At 41.7% G+C, this 15319-nt stretch overlaps 1 protein-coding gene across 1 annotated transcript in view; it reads right to left on the reverse strand.

The window, feature by feature from the left end:
* The window catches only part of LOC111220771 (heparan-alpha-glucosaminide N-acetyltransferase-like), a 29728-nt gene that overhangs the window by 827 nt on the left and 13582 nt on the right, over nucleotides 1-15319 (reverse strand). The window contains exons 11-17 of the mRNA XM_022743991.1: nucleotides 13015-13127; nucleotides 11894-12015; nucleotides 11137-11260; nucleotides 10931-11017; nucleotides 9610-9687; nucleotides 6041-6111; nucleotides 4858-4970 (exon numbers count right to left, since the gene is read on the reverse strand). Of these exons, the coding sequence (XP_022599712.1) occupies nucleotides 4858-4970; nucleotides 6041-6111; nucleotides 9610-9687; nucleotides 10931-11017; nucleotides 11137-11260; nucleotides 11894-12015; nucleotides 13015-13127 (708 nt within the window). The remainder of the gene's footprint in view (nucleotides 1-4857; nucleotides 4971-6040; nucleotides 6112-9609; nucleotides 9688-10930; nucleotides 11018-11136; nucleotides 11261-11893; nucleotides 12016-13014; nucleotides 13128-15319) is intronic.

Below are 15319 nucleotides of genomic sequence, written 5' to 3' on the forward strand. Positions count from 1 at the left end.
AGTAATTTTGCGGAAAAAGGAATGCTGGCTTATCGCAGCAGAACAAATGTCAAAAATCATTTTAAAATGCTTTTTTCAGAGTCTGACCAAAAGTAAGTACAGAAATTAGCCTCCTAGATTAGCAATTTAAACTAACTGCATAGAGATATACTCCTGGGGCCAACTTGCCATCTAACAAAAAGCCAGCTGTCTATTCATTTAGAACTTCTATTTATCATTTTATTGCTGGATTCAACTTCAAGAGAGAGAGTAATTATACAAAAAGTGTCCCAAAGGAGTTGTGACTTCTTTCTTGGGGTCATAATCACTGTTTTGGTCTTTCTTTCCAATTTTAGTCTTGAGTTTGAAAATGATTCTTGTAAAAGTGAAGTTTATTTTGAAAGCTCTTTGAAGGTTCACACGCTCGCCCCAGAATACTTCAGTATATCAAGAATGATGAAGAATAAGACCAAGGCTGAAAGTCCTGTTCAGTAAACACCTGTGTTTACTCTCCTCAGGGATGAACTCCATCTTTTGTGTATGTGGGCCACTCTCTCCTGGGTTTCTACTTCCCATTCAGCTGGGAGATGCACTTCCAGCAGAGCCATGGAGTGGCTCTTCCAAAGCCTCTGGGGAACAGCAGTGTGGGTGTTCATCGCCTACCTGCTCTACAGGAAGAAATTCTTTCTCAAAATATAAACAGGACATTCATCTGCCTCCCCTTGTACTCTGTGGATGCCATTATCTTATTTTTTCAATTAAAACAAACTGCATTCATAAGGTATATCGATTATTATAACATCTGTGGGCGTTTAAAAACCTGGCCCACTGTGGTTGGCGTAATCACTTCAGTTTACTTTTCAGTGATGTACAATCTAACCACGTACACTTGAATGAATTGCACTGATGCTAACATCCAAGTCATCTGATGGATCGAGCAGCAAAGAGGAACTTTTTCATCAAACAAGCTGTAGCATAATGGAAAAAATATGAAAATGTTCATCCATGAAACCCATTAAATCAGCATCCAGTCTGTGAAGAAGACGTCTGATCCACTGTCAGTGTGGGCAGCCGAGGTTTTATTTGATGCACTTATTTTGTGCACTGAATACACTGATTAAATCAAATATACTGAGGTGGTACTTAACAAATTAGGCCGAGTGATTCCAGTACACACCAGGCCAGCTATTATGAGTCTGTTGCCATGGCCACTTCTCCTCCTTCCCTGTGTGTGTCGGTGTATGTGCATGTGTGTGTGTGGGGTACCATCTTGCTGTCCAAGTGACAGTACTTTAATAGGGGTCAAGATGCACATCTCACAAAGGAGTGTCATTAATGGACTGAAACCTCTTGCACTCATTGTAATAGAAAATCAGGGAAATTACACAAATCCAATTCATCAGACGACAACGACAAGCCCCCCTCCCCTCAAAGAGCCCGAGCCCTTTACACATTTAACATGTTATTTATTTAATGCACAAATAGCTATTAACAGCTGAAAGAGTTCATTCTCAGACTCAGATATTAATATTTCCACATGGTTGACAGTCACGTTGAGGGACCTATGCATATTTCTGCAGAATGTATATATGACAGTGTGTTCCCTCAGCATCAGGTCAGGTGTGTGCACATCATGAAATGACCATCTAGTTAATGAAATGAAATATCAGCATCATGCTCTTCCTGCACAGTGAAATCATATTACACACTCCTCAGAAGCCTTTGAAAACATTACATAAACATGCCGTTAGTGTTTTGTGTGGTAATTGTCTCAGAACAGAAAGTTGTTGTTTGAATCCGACTCGGTGCATCCAGCCTTTCCTGAGCAAGAACCAAGTCCATTACTACTTTCCTAAACTATTCCTTATGCCAGCAGTGGAAACGCATAGATGCTTCTTTCATGGGGAGAAAATGAAATCGATACAGACTCGCCACAGAGCCTAAAGATATCTTTTGTGTATTCGCATGCAATGATAAAGCTTTTTATTTTTAAAATATAAGCATTTAGCTGACTCATTGAGCGTTGCTTACAGTAACTGCAGTGGCATGAGCAACAGAAACCATTAAACATCACAAGTAGCTGTTAGAAAAGATCAAGAGGCGTCAAAATAGAAATACCTAGGCTAGTGGAGGTGATGAATATTCTTCTTATATTTCAGATTGAATTTCTGCTAATCTCATCCTGCCAGTGCTCTAAACTTCTTGCTGCTAGTCTTGCATTGTCACAAAAAAACCCATTAGACACCACTATGGTTCCACACACCACACATCTTGCCTTTATTGATTCTCATTGAGCATATGTCTCAGGATACTAAGTCTGTCATATGGAAACTTTATCCCAGATACAGTGTTCTCATGCAGACCACTCGGCTTCTAATATTCACATAATGGTCCCCATTGATGATTCTCCCATGATAGAGTTAACAGCATTACATTCACCCAGCTTATATAGAGTAAGTGAGTACAGTATCTGCTCAGCAGATCATTTATTACAAATGTATCATCATCGGTTACACAAACAAAAGAGAACACGATACCTTGCAGGCAAGTGACAATTGTCAGACCTTTTCTTTTTAAGCAATAACTTTATTTGAAATATATATTATGTGGTTTTTAGATAGAAGCTGACTGAACACAGCTGAAAGTTAAATCAGTGTTGTGTGTCTGAAATGACAAAAAGGCTTAACATCTATCATTAAATGTAAGGGTACACCATTTCAAAAGTCCCATATTTTCCTCTTCTTCTGTGTTTATCATTTGAATGTGTTGATCCATAAGAAGAGTATACTTTGTTGGTTTTAAGAACTAAAACCTATCCTCAGTGTATGTTTTACTTCTGCCTCTCATCAGGCTTCTCTCTGAGCTGATAGTATACAATCAGGGTCAGATGAGCCAATCAGAAGAGAGAGAGGCTCTGAGCCTCTCTTCTGATTAGCTGACTGTTTCTGATGTGATCTAAATAAAAAATTAATAAGCAGATTTCAGATAAATGCTCAAGAAACCAAATCCTGCCAAAGTTGGATGTGGGTCCAGGTGGGACGGTGCATTGGGGCATGGCTGAGAGCAGTGACTTTGTTCGTGACATCAAAAAGTTCCAGTCCTGAAAGCTGGTTTTAAAGCTCAGTTTTCTGAATACAGACTGTGTGTATTTCTCTGTGGACTGAGCGCATTGATACTTTCACAGTATTAAATAAAACCTAGACCTGCCTTTTAAATTCAAAAAAACACGATGGAAATCCCACTTTTAGAATATGGACCTTTAAGACAAATTATATCAAGAGAGGAGTTGCAAGTTATTAAGTATACAGTTGTTGGTAATATGATTTTTCCACTTTGTTAAATTGTGTGCAGCTCACTGAGAAGCCCTGCTGTCCCTCTGCAGCTCAGTGAGTCCAGTGTTTCTGCTCCATGCCCAGGAGACATTGATTGTAGAGCGATTTCTGTGTGAGTGACTGGTGTTCCTGCCCCCGAGGACAACAGCAGTGCATCACCCCATTGCTGTCCAGTCACCAGAGAGATTCCAACACTTTAACACAGCCTTCAACCCTGGACACACTCTCAGACCTGAGAGAAGGGAAAGTCCCACAGAGTTCGAACCAGACTCACAACAGCCTGCTCTGACAGTAGTGACCAGGTACACACTGCAGATGACTGCTAGTAAATAATCTTATTAATTAATTAAACAAGATCATTTTTGGGCTCATCAGTGAAATTGATTATTATTGTGCCAAAAGCTAACTGTTTGTCACTTTGTCACTCTCAAATGACACATTTTGTTGTTTTAAATGTTGTGTCTTTGAATCCAACCAAAGTAAATATTATTAATATCACTGATGCTGCTGATAGTGTTTTTTCTAAATAACGTTCATACATAAACAATAGCAAGTCTGTTACAATGAAGTTGATTTAAAATATCTCTCTCTTTTTTTTTTGAATGGACGTGGTGAGTGCACAATTAACTTGTAAGTTTTCTCAGCCACACAACGCGGTTTCTTGTTGCTCAACAAGAGCTTCGTTGCATTTATTTATCAATTTGTTTATTTGATAGGGACAATGCATGTTAGTCAACATCAGTACAAAATGTACAACGTTAACATGCCGGATTGTTGCAAAAATGCTCATTTACATCCGTTGTCCCTAGGCTAAATCACAGTACACAAATACAAATATAAAATACACAAACCAAAAGACAAGAGGTTATAACACGTCCTCTGAGCAGCGCTACGTCTTCAGGGCAGATTGGAGGCTACGGTGAGTCGCTATCAGAAAGTGATGACTCAAGCTGGGGCTAACTGGTTAGCATGCTAACGTCAGTAGAAAAAAGGACGCGATAGAGACAAGAGATAACATTGGTGTTTTTTTCCACCTCTGGAGACGGCTCTTGGTGGGTAAAGAAATGAAGTTTGATGCTGAACTCACAACGTTTTTTCTAGACTGGTAAGTAAACAGCTGTTAATGCTTACGTTAGCTACTGTATGTAGCATTAGCAAAACTTACAAATAGCTCATTCAAAGCACCATCAAAATGGCTGCAATTATGAGAACAATTGACGGATTTTCATTCTTGCATTAACAGATATTTTGGGCACTTTGTGGCAGCGGTGACAAGCTGCAAACCCAACACACTGACATATTGCCATCGTTAAAGTTGATATGTTGGACTTGTATGTTGTATGTAACTGTCTGGTGGCGGTCAGGCAGTGTACACTGGGCTTTTGGAGCTGTTTCGCTGAATACAGCTGCCTGTATAAAAATATTAATTATAACCACTTTAGGAAATTAAGCTCATTTTGTTGATTCATGTGTTGAATGTTTACCCATCATGTTTCTGAGGTTATTATAACCAAAGCATAGCATTTGAAATGTCAATAAACATTACCTGGGTATATGAATGGCTGTCCGCCCCACCAGCCCTTGATGTCAGTGACAAAGTACATGGCTCCCAGCAGCAGGAAGGAGAAACAGCCCATACATGTCACATAGGACAACGACCTGGAGACAACAAACAACAACAACAGCAACATTTTACTCATTTGGGCATCACTAAAATTTTAGTGGTATGGTGTGAACAAGGGTGTAAAAACACAGAGTCTATCAATCCTCTGCTGCAGATAAATAACACCCAGGGGTCTCGAGCCAATCCAACAAACTGTCCCACAGTTTGTTGGATTGTCTAAAGCATCAGCAGTGGATCCTTGGCACGTGCCCGGTGGAGCCGTGCCAGACAGCCATGTCCCTGTCTGTTCTTAAGTGCAAGAATGTTTGATGTAATACCATCTAATGTAAAATGGCCGCCTCTTGGAGCCTCCTTTCACTGGGCTTTTTTATTTTTTATCTCAGCTGAAGTGGGGCCAAAAAGGACTCTTGGCTGGGAGTTAATTACTTCTAGACATCCAGGCAGGGACTCGTACTCAAGAGCTCAATAACCTGTGCATGATGAACTGCCTATAAAAGCCAGTCAGGTAATGGCGAGGGATGAGCGCAGTGTTACTGGGGGCCCCAGTGGAACATCATGAAGAATTTGCTTACACATCACAGATGAAATGGTATTCTTCCTGCTGAAACATTAAAATGATTCACATCATATTAAGGGGAACATAGGAGTGGAACAAATGCACAGGTCGTAAAGTAATCTACGTCTGAGGTAGTAATTGCGCTGTATTTCATGCAAAATCTTTACAAACATTTATCAAGATGGTGTGCCTTGTTTTTCCAAAATGGCATATGATAGTTTGGGAGCGGTTAGACTGCCTTATGATTATATAGATGCTTTTCCCAGAGCCCATCAACCAGGGCTGGTGAAATGTGTACTGAGTGCTTCTGGGGTAGAGAGGATAAAGCATCCTTAATACTGCTGGCCATAAGGAAGAGTGATCATGTTGGGAGGATGTATGACCGCTCCACCTCACACTCCCGACAGCCCGGGTGATTATTTACAGTCGTAGCTGTTGTTAGAGGTAAGTAAACGCATGTTTTAGCAGCTCTGATTTGTGCCTGTTGGAAACCCATCCTTTCTTTTGTGAGGAAAAGTGGCTGGATTTAGAGGGTCAGGAAGCACTTACCAAAGGTTTTTATTGACAGGTATAAATCCTCCGTCTCGTGTGCACTTAGTAAGGATGGCTGCAGAGATTCCCTGAGGGTGGAAATGAAACAGATTTCAAATCGATGGAGGACGATAAAGCAAGCCGTATTGGGCTGCTAAAACATGAGGCAACAGAATCAAGCAAGTCCGGCAGATTAACCGATTATCTGAGAGTCAGACGAACTCGGTCCATCGAGCCACACACACACACACACACACACACACACACACACACACACACACACACACACACACACACACACACACACACACACACACACACACACAATACCTGAGTGCAAACATGGCAATTTGAACATCTACACTAGAATGTGGTGCTCTTCAAAGAGATCCACCGACAGTATATCTGGGCCCCAGTTGACTCCACAGCCTTATCAACCACGATATAGCAGAACCAGTGTATGATCTGATGAACCTACATCAATAAAAGCTTTTATTGTCTCATCTATTTACCTTTGCATATGATTGAGATACTTGAAGCATTTTGTGCTCCAGAGAGAAACCCAGGGCACGGGATCAGAATCCAAACATGCTTGTTAGGTGGTTATCCATCATGTGTATAGATGACAGAATCGATGGTGTGGAAATAGCCTAGCCGGGGCTGGATTAAGTCTCCAGGCTATCCAGGCAGCAGGATGTGGGAAAGGGCTGGTATGTGGGGCAATCGCTCAATTTCAATCTCTCACTTCTGGAGCCTGATCGTTGGACTTTAATTAACAGGGGCAGTTGTTTATTAGGAAGAAGATGCATGGCCGCCCCTGAATATCAATCCTGCCACAGAAATCAGTGAACTCTGGTGCTAAACCCTGGCTCTGCTGTTGTACTGAATCAACACTTTCTGGTACTTTGTGAACCTCCTGTGCATAATACCAATCCTGTGGTCAGGTGCGTGCAGAAATGAGCTCCTTCCCTCCTCCGCTGAGGAGACCTGCTAATGTCAAGAGCACATGTCTGAAACAAGAGGCAGTTCAGCTCTGCTTCCTGCCTCCCCTCTGAGCCCAAATCATATTAGAAAAGTCAATATCAAGAACAGGCCAATCACTAAAACTAATTTGGCTAAAAATAGATTTAGCCACTGAGATTAAAGAAGAAATTAAAGCAAATATACATAAGCAGAGCACGTGGAGGTGATTATATGTTGTATTTATGCTTCACACAGGGTCTGGATCTGTTCCCAAAATCAATAAAAACAGGCTGCTCTCTCTGTCAACCATCACAATGTGAGAAAATCTATTTAACTGTTATTCACTATTTCAGTTAAGAAGGATTTTAAGCCCCTGTATTGATCTGTCACTAAACACTGCATGATCCTGAAATATATCATTTTCAGCATTACGATCTTGAGTAGCATCTACATCATCTATGTAGCATGAACTGGTGAACCATGAGATACAATGGAAAAACATAAAAGCCTAATGTTTATTCATTTAGTCATGTGTTACTTTGTCACTCTTTGCCTCTGGGAGAAGCCAAATGGATCTAATATATTTCACCTCCCTCCAGCCACTCTCACTCCACAATAATAGTCAATAAGATGCAACACCAGGAGACATAATGGGGAGATTTGTCATTTAAGAATTGAGGTTAATGAAATTCTCACAACAAAATTTCAATTGATTCTCATGTAAGCAGGATTTCTCCAGATACATAAGAGGCACATTTTTGGGCATCTGCACTTATATTGGATTTACAACATCATTATTAGACCTATTATAAAGCTGTTGTATTTTGTATTTCAACAAACTTTCTGTTCATTTCTTTAAATTGTCATTTTCCCACCCACAGCTTCTTCTACACTTGAGCCGGGCGCGAGCTCCCCTCTACTTGAGACTGAAATATCTATACAAATATTAGATGGATTACCATTAAAGTTTACTCACGTTAATGCTCAACCACATAATGAATTCTAATAACCTTTGTGATCCATTTACTTTTCATCTAGTGCCATCATCAGGTCAACATTTAACTGCTAAACTGATGACATTCCCATCAGGCCTAGCCTCAGCTGTGTTTAGTGCTAATTAGCAAATGTTAGCAGGCTAACACGCTAAATTAAAATGGTGAACATAACCACTAAACACCAGTGTGTTAGCATTTTCATTGAGAGCATGTTAGCATGCTGATGTTGGCATTTAGCTCAAAGCAGTGATTACAATAAGTACAAGCTCAGGGAGCTGCTAGCACGGCTGCAGACTCTACATTGCTATTGTGGGCCTGTAAGCCTCATTGAGATATTGCATGTGATATTGGGCTATGCAAACAAATTTAAATTGACTTGAAAAACCCGACTATCTGACCGATGCATCACTGATAAGACAATGTTAACAAAAGAAGCTGTTTCCTTGGGCTAAGAGGCTTCAGTGCAGTTTAAACACATGGGCCCAATAAATAAACCCCATACACATACCAGACTGAAGGAATCTGAAATCTAAAATTACAGAAAAGGCACAGTAGTATACATCAACCACAAAACCTAAAACTAATGGGATCTGTCTCTGTTCCTGTGTGGTTTCCTCTGGCTGAGTCCATTGGCCCCTTCTTTTCATCCTGCACAGTTTGATTCCCAAGGCTGAGTGATGCAGCCAGCTCCTCCAGCTCCATCATCGCTCCAGGTCACAGCACTGCCAGTTCAGGATGTCTGCCTCCACAGCATGCAGGCTCCTACTAACCCCGTTTTGCAAACAAACTACATCTCTGCAGCATCTCACTATATGCGTGCATAAAAACAGTGGCCAAGCACAGTTCAGCACAGTCTGGCCTTTCTGTATGGATGTCTGTCAATCTCGTTAGAGCAGGCTAACGGCCTCCTGTCACCGGTTTAGAAATGCAAAACGGGCCATCTCACATAACACTAGGCTGCTCCCTGTGGGACACATTGCCCCTGTAAATGAAACAGAGGCCGGCTTGCTTCTTTTTGTGTTTTCAGACCACCCTGAATGAGCACTGATCCAAAACAAATATGACGTCAGAGGCTTTCCTCCAAGATTTATGACAAGATTTATCTTTGTTTTGGATCTGAATGGACTTAAATCTGATTCTGTTATAACACTTTATCAAAACTGTCTTGTGTACAGACTGTAGATGTTTGGTGAGACTTACCGTGCGGATAAATGAATTGATTGTGCTCTTAATCAGATGCTAATATACCGACTGTAAGTAATATGCACAACTTGTCTAATCTAAAACCACATGTGAGGCACAGACAGGCAGTGAGAGACAGTGTGCATCCCCCTGAGGCGCTGGATACTCATGTCTGCCCGGAAACAAAGCCACACATGGATGTTGTTTAATTGTATTGAGATCGCACACATATCCTCTCCCAAGTCCCTGCTAATGAATGGCTTCGGCAGCTATGACTAATAGCAGAGTGGCTGGAAAACACGCTGCAGAGTTTACCTGTAAGGCTCAGCTATGTGTGAGTCACAGAAGCAGGAAGTGATTTGTTGTCTTAGTTTTAAATTATCAATTGACGTTTATATTCATTTACTTCACCAGCTGTGTTTCAAACCCCCACATGATGTGACGTACCAGGATGACGGCCCACGCCAGAAATCGAGCGAGGATGTGGACGTTTAACCCCTTATAGGAAATGATAATTTTCCCAGCCTGTGGAGAAGGAGGAAGAGATAAGCGCAGAGACGACAACCCATTCAATCATACACATAATGAGAAATACCATGTAAACACCTTCAGTAACCAAATAGGCCTGGGATGTGGGTGTCAATACTGTGTCCCTGGCATTGGCGGTCACATTTCCCCTATCCCAGCCAGATGTTGTGTGTAAGTCATCTGCACCCTCTGATTAATTTGGTGATGATAAATATGTTTCAGCTGAGGACATTAGCACGGGCGAACACAGAGCAGGGCAGCGGACACCTGGCGTGTCGTCTAAGACTCGCTGACTGAAGGGCTCAGTGCTAACCGCCCGCTGGGAATTGAACTATGTGGCTGCTTTTGCCCGGCAACTTCCCACAACACAAATGGTTATAAGTGACACTGTCGCCATCAGAGACTCAGGCCTAAAGACCAAAAGCTCTCTCCTCTCTTTCTGACAAGGTTTTGTCAATAAAGGAGGGCAGCTGTGCTCTGATAATGAGGCGGCAAAGAGTCCTTCACACGACCTTCACTTACTGCCCATGAGGGGTCTTTATTGACCTATTAAGATCATGTGATCACTGATACTCTAGGCAAATTGATTAATTTGTTAACATTATAAAAATTAATTTATCAATGGATTCATTGTAAAATTTGAGCTACACATGGCTCTGATTGTTATTGTCTAAACAGCTGATTGTGAGAAGGCCTTCACTGAGAAAGTGTGGCTCCATCTGAATCTCAGCCAATCAGGTGCCAGCATTCTCAGGACTTAAAGGGGCAATTCAACCAAATCATGCCTTTCTAGAAACCATGTCCAGGTTACTTCCTGGCATAAGTTGTCATTGGAAGCCAATTAGTCACTATGACGCCAGCGATGTCCGTCGTTTAAAACGGTTTGAGCATCACAAATTAAATGTCATTCACTTTATTTATATTGCTGTGGCGCCAGATGTCACAAAACCTGGGCAAGTAAAACCAAAACCATCCACATGCCAGTAGAGGAGAGTGGGAAAATGTTGTGGTTTGTGCGAACTGAGCCTTTAGTTAGCTGTCACAATTATTCTGTGAATAATTTTAAAGTAAGCTCATCTATACATTTGAAAATGCAGCACCATTTAAAACATTGCTTCTATTCTGAGCAAAAGGACATCTGGAACTTAACCGTGACAACAGAATAATATAGCACCTAAAATATAGATACCAGAATAAACACTTGTTGACCCACAAAGAAGAAACAGATGATCTGACCTACCTGCATCCCCAGGAATCCCATGACAATTGAGTTGATCGTACCCAGAACCCCCTCTGGGTCAAAGGGCTGCGTGGTCTGATACATCTCCTGGAAAACAGAAACATGAAAAAGAGTCATCAAGGTTGTATTAATGGTTTTAATTCCACCTGCAAGTTTTATAACAGATGGATGAAAGAATAAAGAACGATATGAGGAAAAGATCTTACTCTGCATGTGGGGTATCTGTACATGTTGTCACCAAACATCAGTCTATCGATGTGTCCTGCTGCGCCTCCAGTGCAGTTTGGGTAAAGACCGTTATCACCAATTCCACCGGCACCCAAATATCCTCTGATAACAAAAAAGAGTATAATCATGATTAGTAGAATATGAAATTGTCACTGATAAAGAAACAAAATTAGAGAAAAGGACTAAAAACTAAAACAAAAAGCCTCTAAAACTGAATTTTAGGAACACAGATTTAGCCAAGGGAAGCTCCTCAGGTGCAAAATATCTCCTCTTGTTTTTAAGCTTTGTATGAGATTCGTCTTCACCAGATAACCTCACATTCCACTAAAAAAAATAAAAACAACAATCAGTTTCTGCTGAAGAAGCTGAGGGGAAAAGGCGCTCCTATTTAAACCTACAGTCTGCCATGCAGGGTCACAGGAATGTGGGAAAAACACACAGAAAGCAGCACTGAGCAGAAGACACGGAGCGAGGAAGATGGATCCTCTGCCTCCGCTCCTCTTATTGCACATGACAGACTGAGATTGGCTAATTATGCCCTCTGAAGCATCCACCACAGGCCCATAAATCACAGCGGTTCATAACACCAGCAACACAAGGTGCACACTAACACCTCTGCTGCAGTGCAACAGCCCCAACTGGAGATTATCTCAGCATAAGACATACATAACATATATGTACAGAGGATTAATGAGCAGACTGTTTCGTGACAGCGGGAGCTTTGCTTGGACCTACGTGGGGCAGTTGGGCACAGGCATGAGGAAGGTGAGGCACAGCCACAGAGTCTCCAGCAGGATGATCATCAGCCACTGAGGCCAGTACAGGACCACATCCTGGACGGGGTTCCAGCAGTGATACTGCATCATACACAAATGTTGTTAAGGTAAAAGACTCACAAAAAACACAACTCAACACTGCACAGAAGCTTTTTTTTTTTTTTTTAGCCATGCTAGAGGCGTGGATTTATGGACGGCAGTGTCAGTCTGTCTGTTGATCATTTATTGGGTACTTGGTACAGATGTTCATGGTGCCTAGAAGATGAATCATGACTTGGTGATCCTTTGACTTTTCATCTAATGCAACCAGCAGGTCAAAATCTTTCTTTTCCAATGAAATATCTCAACGTCTACAATCTATTTGACGGATTGGCACTAAATTTTGTACAGTCACTGAGAATGGTGATGCTAGTCCCTGGGGGGTGGGGGGCCAGTCAAAGAAGCCCCACCCCCCCCACCAAAAAAACCCAACCCCCATACAGACTATTGGTAGACACTACAATTTACAGCTCTTCCCTGAATGCCTCAGATGCAGGCAATGGGTAGACGGCATATATCATCACATTATAGGGGCAACATCAGTGAACTGTACAGTATAGTGTCTTTATGGGAGGTTTAAGGGGGTTTATAGTTTTCATTGCAAAATGTGCCAATATGAGGGGCCGTCTGAGGCCCCTTCTCTCCTTGAGGACCCCAAAGCATTTGCCTGGTGTGCAACTTTTCATGGTGCACCTCAGGTCACTGATGTTTCCTACTGACTGCTGAACCTCTGAGTTTTCTTCTTGCAGTGTTCTGAGGTGAAAGCTTCCATTTGTCCAGTAATTTGGTTCATGACCAAATACCTGCAGCACCTCAGCTGTACCTCGCATCTCATGCTAATTAGCATTCTTACATACTTAGCTAAGATAGTGAGCATGATAAACATTACACCTGCTACAAATGAGCATGTTAGCCTAGTCATTCTGAGCACGTTAGCATGACGACTTCAGATTTTTAGTGTGTAGTTTCAGGTTGGAACTCTTCAGAGTTTTTCCTCCTTGTGCCTGCAATGATGAAATTGAACTTGACAGAGCTGCTCACCGATCTCAGTGGGATTTCTTTCTGGCCCCAGAAAGTCTGCAGGAGAGACAGAACAAAGTAGGTGAAGCCCAGACGCTGCAGCACTCCAGGGATCCGCAGCCAGGACCAGGACACTAGAAACACAGTCAACAACGCACAGCACAAACACTCACAACAGCACCGTGCACCTTAATACTGACAAACAACTTACAATTCACACAAGGCACAGATGTAACTCATCAATCTGAAGCTATTGCTGCTGAATTAAACAAATTATGAATCAGGAATTTCATCATATTAAACATGAGAACTTCTTTTCAATCATGTTACTCCCACTACTTCCTGGAGGAGGAGGATGATGATGGACAGCACGACAAACATGGAAATGGTGTCAGCCTTCAGGATATGGACGTGCCAAGAAGGTGGGAAGCCGATCAAAGATTTCCACTTATCTCTTGGTCTCGACAAATTGGTTTGGATAGGCTCGGCTTCTGGTTGAGAGATTGATGGTAATCTACACATTAGTTAATTGAAAACCTCTTTCCCACACGAAATGCTGTAGAAACAGTGTAATCCCAATCATTGATCCGTTCAAATCAAATAAGAGGCGGAAATCTCTCTTCTCACAGGAAAAGAGGAAGCTCTCACTAACGACGCATTGGTTAAATATGCAGGTTACAGCCCCCTCCAGGATAATTTACTGTATCTGCCCCCAACAAAACTGTCACTTAAATAAAAATCATTGTAAAAGTTACAGATGTGAGGTGAACTTCAGGACGCTGTAACACCCTTTGTTTCACTTTCTCATCAATGTATGTAGGTTTTTGTGCGCGTGTGTGTGTGTAAGTGTGTGAAATTGAAACCTTTTTTGAAGTTCAATATCATTTAAGAAGTGAAAGCCCTGCTGTCTACGTCCCATCTCTGAGCACTTTCAGTGATAGATTGAATAAAACGATGTTTCTATGGTGGAAGTGAGCAGAACTGAGTAAAGCCATCAGGAAGTAGAGCAAACTGCTGAGACGAAAAAACCTTTCAAAGACAGGTTATTCAAAAGTAGGGATTTGAGTCTGAATCTTGGACCTCATTTTCATCCGACTGATCTTTGCTTGTAACTTGTCACCATCAAAGTCAGATGCTCAGACATAAAATCTTGAAAACACAGTGTCCTTAAGCAGAAGAATATTTTTGTATGTCCAAAACATCAGCTTCTATGGAGTCAAGAGAAACTGCCGTGTTTTTAGCTTCACTACGATGTCCTATTGAGTTTATCTAATCTGTAATTAAAGACCCCTCCAATGAAAAAGTGTTTGACCTCGTTAACATCCATATGAGGTTTTTATATAATACAAGACATATGATGAGTGAAATAAACAGTCACCACCATGACTGAGTGTTTCATCTTTGAACTACAGTGAACCAATGACAGTCTCATAAACACAGATTCAGACAGCCAGGGTTTCATACGTCACAAACCTAAGGAACCAATCCCGTGAACTTGTGGGGACAGGGGGCGGGGCTAAATAAACCTAAAACCTTGTCAGTAAAGTACAGAGCCAGAGAGTTAGCATTAGCACAGCTACTAACACTGTGTCAGCCACTTCCAGTTACAAGCTAACAAACAACATGAACAAAAAAAGATGCTAACTGCGCTAACCGTTCTGATCCGTCTGCTAGTCTCTGGTTCTGGTCTCAGCAGACTCCTCATCTGAGTCTGGGTCTGACTGAGGCTCAAACATGTGGCTGAGTCTCTCTGATGTTTCCTCCTCTGACCATCTTGATACTCTCTGCTCTTTCACCTGTCCACCTGGAGCAAGCAGGTGGTGGGCGGGGCTCAAGGCCTGATCCACACTTCTCAATGAGGAAGTAAGAGTAGAGGAGCTTCCAGTCCCAGTTTTCCATTTTTGTATTTTCTTTGTATGTGGGAAAACCACGTTAAACAAAATATTAATCATAGTAGAATATTTTCACATTGTTTAAACCATGTCTGGAGAAGAACTTAAATTAATTAAATCAGGTACTTCTTTTTCTAAACCAACACAGTAGTGTGTAAGTCGCACTAAAACTGGAGTTTCAAGGTCTTTGCCACTGTTTTGACTGTGATTTTGACATGGCAGGATTTATTTGAAATGACTCATAGTTGAAGTCAAAGGTTAACACCTTCTTCTGTCTCATCTGACACTGAAACGATTTAACATATTGAGCTGATGTGTCTCCATTCTCTTATTAGATCAAACCCTGCAACTGAACTGCAGAGGACGTCCTTGGAGACAGAGGGCAGAGCTGCAGTTTATGGTAAAAGTCACCGTGCTGTTCTGAGCAGCTCCAG

This window comes from Seriola dumerili, unplaced genomic scaffold, assembly GCF_002260705.1.
Source record: "Seriola dumerili isolate Sdu_G_001 unplaced genomic scaffold, Sdu_1.0 BDQW01000073.1, whole genome shotgun sequence".
In the NCBI taxonomy this organism is placed as follows: domain Eukaryota; kingdom Metazoa; phylum Chordata; class Actinopteri; order Carangiformes; family Carangidae; genus Seriola; species Seriola dumerili.